This window comes from Chlorella variabilis (genome assembly GCF_000147415.1).
Source record: "Chlorella variabilis unplaced genomic scaffold CHLNCscaffold_17, whole genome shotgun sequence".
NCBI lineage: Eukaryota > Viridiplantae > Chlorophyta > Trebouxiophyceae > Chlorellales > Chlorellaceae > Chlorella > Chlorella variabilis.
In genome coordinates this window covers 560,586-565,514 of record NW_005435071.1, presented here as the reverse complement: position 1 = coordinate 565,514, position 4,929 = coordinate 560,586, and the positions used below count along the sequence as shown (strand labels likewise).

Sequence of the window (4,929 nt, the reverse complement as noted above, 5' to 3'; positions counted from 1 at the left end):
CCTGGGTCGTGTCCTGATGCCACTGGGTGCTCCAACCGAAGACAACTCGCAGCCCCAGGGCCGAGTACCGCACTCGACACGCTCCTGAGAATGCAGGGGATGCATTTCAGGCTGGCCTGGAGGGCGGGAGGCTTCGCCCACCAATCCCACCAACGCCACGCCGCCACCCGCCGCTAACCACCTCTCAAATGAGGTATGACCTGATGAGCCAGCATCTGGTGCCCTGCATCCCCTTGGAAGCACCCTGACGGCTTAAATAAGAGCTAGCAAGGGGTATACGGCTGGAAAGAGAGCATCCCAGGTTGGCACCGCAGCAACCCCAGAAACTGGGCAGCGGGGCACGCAGCAGCGCTCAACCGCCGAGTGCCAGCGGCTGATGGGGTATGTGTGAGAGGACGCGATCCCCAATGCCCCACGTCTTTTTTCTCGCCTACACATTACAAGCAGCGACTGCACAGCAGCGTGGCGCCTGTACAGCGCAACAGGCGGCGCCAACCGAGCAGGCGCGCAGCTCAAGAGTGGCTGGGGAGGATAGAAGGGTGAGGTCACTCGTATGGACCGCCCTCCTCCTCCGCAAGCCCATCAGCACCAACACCATCGTCATCTGCCTCGGTCTCCTGCTCCTCCTCTTCCCCGCCTCCAAACTCGCTCCCAACCGCCTCCTCGTCGCCGGCCCCATCAAAAAAAACCTCCTCCTCCTCCCCATCCAACAGCTGCCGATCCGGATGCCCGTGGTTGTCGGTGTGGCCGCTGTCCCGCATGCACTCGGGCAGGGTAGCTGCCATGGCAATCATCTTATCCTGCGTCTCACGATGCGGCGCTCTAACCAGGGGTTGGGGGCACTTCCAGGGCAAAACATGCAGCACCCCACCAGGCATGGCAGCCAGGTGCAGCACAGCGCAGCACCGACCGGCCCGCCCACCTGCGTCCAGCCGCCGCCGACGCTGTTCCCTGCTGCCAGGTCGTGGGAAGCAAGCACCCGGTCGTAATCCATAGCGTCGGCCAGCAGGCACAGGGATATCATGGCCCGATCCCGGTCGCAGCTGCAGGCAGGCAAAGGCCGAGGCGCAAGATGGTCATCAGAGAGTAGGCCCGGGTGCCAGGAACCGCACCGGCCGCAGACAAGGCGCGACAGCAGCAGCAGCAGCGCGCTACTGGCGCGGCAGGCTGCAGCGGCGGGCCGCACCCCGCTCTTCTCTGGCAGATGACCATTGGCTCTGCCCGCAGCGTGAGGCCCGGCAGGGAGGGCCAGGGCTTCAGGGTGCGGACAACCTACGCAGCGGCAGCAGGAGGCGGCCAGCCAGCACAGCACCGCGTTGGTGTGGCGGGGAGGCCAGCAGACACACAGCAGGCACGGCACGCGCAGCCCGGGCCGACCGACCCGCCTCTCACCCGCGCGTCGCCTGCATCCTGCGGCCCGCTGAGGCGCAGCGAGGGGCGCACGAACGACACGCCATCCAGCGCCAGCAGGGTGCGCGAGGGGTGGTGCAGCACGCTGATGTGGCCGCGGGAGTGGCCAGGGGTGGCCACATAGAGCAGGTCATCCACACCAAAGTCTCGCAGGTCGGCCAGTGGGCCCTCCCAGGCGTGGGCGCGGTCAGCAGGCACCTGGGGCGGAGCAGGAGGGGGGAGGAGGAGAGCGGCGGGCACAGCCGGTGGCGTTGCAGGCAGGGAGGAGAGGCCATGGTCTGCGCGTAGTTGCGGCGCAGGCGCAGCAGCGAGCAGAGGCCCAGCGTGTGGGACGCAGGACCACGCTGCTGGTGCCAAACCGACGATGTGGCACGCCCCAAGCCCCAGCGCTTGCCTTGACCGGCGCAGTGCCTAGGAGGCCCGCCCAGCGCAGCACTCGGGCCTCCACGCTGCCTGGCTGCACCAAGTTCTCGTCCCCAACCAGAAACGGCTGCTCCTTTTCATGGAACGCCACCGAGGCATCGGGGTAAGCTGCCAGCAGCAGCGGCAGCGCGCCAATGTGGTCCGGGTGGTGGTGTGAGACTGCAAGGGGCCGCGGGCAGTCAAACATGGGCGACAGAGGCTCACACCAGGCGCAGCAAAGGCTCAGGTGACGGGCTCCGTGCCACAGCGGCTGTGTAGCCAGCGCCAATGGGTCCGAATGGCATGCACAAGCCTGTGTGCGGCGCCACCCACCCAGGATGGCTGCCAGCTTGTTCCCTGCGGGGATGGCGGCTTGCAGCGCGCCCACCAGCTGCTCCGCCAGAGGCTGCCGCGGCGTGCCCGGCACGCCGGCATCGATCAGCACCCACTTGCCGTCCTGCCCTGCCAGGAAGACCGAGACGGGGATGGAGAGCAGCCCCGGGACGGGCTGCCACCACTGCGTGAGCCTGCACCAAACGAGGGGGGGGAGGGCGAGTGCTCAACTGCAGCGGCGGCGGGCAGTAGCGGCGGCAGAGGCGCAGGGCCCGCTGCGTCGTCCTCTGGCTTGCCTGTACAGTCCATCAGCCACCTGCTCAAACCGGGGCGCTGGCCCGGCCGGCTTGAGCACCAGGACGGCGACACCCGCGGAGAGCAGAGCCACCAGCGCGGGGCCGAGCCTCATGATGTTGCCCTAGGGATACAGGGACCATCGCCTCGGGCCGATCGCCCTCAATTTCTTGCACGTGCTGCGGCTGCTGTGGTTTTTTTGACACACCCTGGAGGCGCGCCTAAAGACACGATTGGATCGCAGGTCACGATTGGATCGCATGCCTCCGCGCTGTGCGCATGTGCCAGGCCGGCCTCCCGCCCTGAAGCCACCGCCGCCACCCCGCCATGCACACCGAGCTCCTCTTCCCGCTGGTCTGCCGCAGAAATAATAGCTATGCACAGTACGGTAAAAAGATAGACTAAGGCAAAAAGGGGAGAGACGTGTTGCAAACTTTTAAACAAGGTCGGCAGCACTCGAGCCCCGCCGCACGCCGCCGTCCAAAACAAATCCTCAAGGTTTGACGGCGAGCACCTTTGTGTAGGGCGAGTTGAGAAAGACGCCGGTGGGGTCGTACTTGGCCTTGAGGGCCCGGATCTTCTCCAGGTTGGCGGCGCCGCCCGCCTTGGCGGCCGCGCTCTCGTAGCTCATGTCCAGGTCTGCACACACGGGGCAGCCGGGGGCAAGGGGCCTCCACTGATGTGTCGGCTGCTGCCAGCGAGCAGCGGGCACCACAAGGCAGACCGCGCCCTGCACCACGCGCGCCACACACACCTCTGCACACCACACAGCTGCACCACCCCACAGCCACCCCGCACCTTCAGCCACGTCCAGCAGGTTGACGTACTGGCTCATGGAGGTGGACAGCGGGCCCAGCACCTCCCGCAGCATGCCCGTGTAGCGCAGGCCCACCGGGTTGGCCGCCGCGTCAGACCAGCCAGCCTGCACCACCCACTGCAAGTCTGCAGGAAGGCGGGGGGAGGGAGGGAGGCAGGCAGCAAGGGCAGGCGCTGGTCTGTGAGGAGACGTGTGAGCGAGCAGCAAGACGCTACGGAAGCCTACTTGCTACATTCCCAGCGACGTAACTACGCCAAAGATGGCGCCACAACTGTACAAAAGCTGCGCCCGCCCACCTCCCTCCTTGAGCCCGATGGGCGAGGTGCTGTCCTTGAGCGCGCCGCCCATCAGCTCGATGAAGGACAGGGTGAGGCCCAGGTCGGGCAGCGGCAGCTCCTCGGTGGCGCAGCGCACATACGTGTCGATGAATTCATCGGTGAACTGCAGGTACAGGAGGTAACGAGGCGGTACACGTTGCAGTACAGGCTGAGGTACACGCGGCGCAGCGAGGCAATGTGGTGGGAGCAAAGAAGTGACCGCCAGGGGAACGCTGCCAACCGCAAGGAGAGTGCAGGGCTGGTGGCGGCGGCGCCGGCAGTGCCGCCCACATGCTCCGCCTTGACGTGGCCGCCTGTGGCCGCCTCAAAGTGGCCGGGGTAGGCCTCGGTCAGGCCTGTGACGCCCTCGTAGTGAGTCATCTGCGTCTGCAGCCAGGTGGACTGGCCCACCGTGTCCTGCAGGGCCAGGCACAAGGCCAGGGATGGCGGTTCTCGAATGAGGGGGGCTGGCGCTGGCGGTGCGGGTTGCTGGCACCAGTGCAGGGATGCCATCCCTAGGAGATCGGGCACGGAAGGAGAGGGGGCTTCCTAACAAAGAGCAGCAGCAGCAGCGCTTGCCTGGAGGGTGCCCAGGTCGCGCAGCGGCTGCAGCAGCGCCGCCTTCTCCTCCACCGGCTGCTCCCCGGTCACCACCACCTGGGAAGACACAGGCGCGGGCAGGCGTACCCTTCGCTCAGCACTCGCAGCGCACGGCATGGGGCACACCCACGCGGCCCCAACATCGCCCCAGATGCCACCTCCGCCGGACCCCAATGCCACCCTTCCACCCATCTGACCATGGACACCAGCACGGGCCCAAGCTCCGGATCCAGCATGCGCCCGCAGTTGAAGCCCAGGCAGGGGTTGGGCAGGACGGTGCTGCGGATCCACCGCAGGATGGCCCTGCACGGTGTTTAAAAAAAGCAAGCAAGCAAGCACATGTGTGGATCAGAGGGTGAAGCAGGCCAGGGCAGGCCAGGCGGCTTCACAGAGTGGCTGTCCGCTGCCTGCCCACCACATTGCTCGCTGCCCCGCAAGCCGCTCCCTGCCGCCGCTGCCCGCCGCTCTCGTGGGCTGGCTGCTGTCCCCTGCCGCGCCTGCTCCTCCCTCCCCCTGCTGCCCCTCCCAACCCCGGCTGCTGCCACCACCGCTCACTTGTAGTTGACATGCTCCGGGTCATCCTTCCACACCATGGCACCAGAGTAGGTGGGGGCCTCGTACAGCTGGAGCTTGACCTTGGTGACGATGCCAAACAGGGAGCCTGCGGCGTGGGGCAGGTTCGGGGCGTGGGGCAGGTGCGAGGAGGGCAGCAGCGGCAGGCGCATGGTTTGATGGCCGGGGGGGGGGGGGGGGGGG

The 4,929-nt window shown here is 67.0% G+C and overlaps 2 protein-coding genes across 2 annotated transcripts in view; both read right to left on the bottom strand.

Moving 5' to 3' along the window:
- Positions 1-545: 545 nt before the first annotated feature.
- CHLNCDRAFT_136739 (hypothetical protein) lies at positions 546-2,554 on the bottom strand (the record flags this gene model as incomplete). Its single annotated transcript, XM_005845506.1, has 7 exons — positions 546-800; positions 923-1,043; positions 1,187-1,272; positions 1,393-1,608; positions 1,811-1,992; positions 2,146-2,339; positions 2,448-2,554. The coding sequence occupies 7 exons, from the start codon at positions 2,552-2,554 to the stop codon at positions 546-548; spliced, it is 1,161 nt and encodes a 386-aa protein (XP_005845568.1).
- Positions 2,555-2,932: 378 nt separating this feature from the next.
- Positions 2,933-4,929, bottom strand: part of CHLNCDRAFT_136738 (hypothetical protein) — a gene marked incomplete at both ends in the record, with an annotated part of 11,054 nt that continues 9,057 nt past the window's right edge. Inside the window, 7 exons of the mRNA XM_005845505.1 lie at positions 2,933-3,078; positions 3,238-3,381; positions 3,553-3,697; positions 3,865-3,990; positions 4,207-4,230; positions 4,371-4,476; positions 4,729-4,834. Coding sequence (XP_005845567.1) covers positions 2,933-3,078; positions 3,238-3,381; positions 3,553-3,697; positions 3,865-3,990; positions 4,207-4,230; positions 4,371-4,476; positions 4,729-4,834 — 797 coding nt within the window. The remainder of the gene's footprint in view (positions 3,079-3,237; positions 3,382-3,552; positions 3,698-3,864; positions 3,991-4,206; positions 4,231-4,370; positions 4,477-4,728; positions 4,835-4,929) is intronic.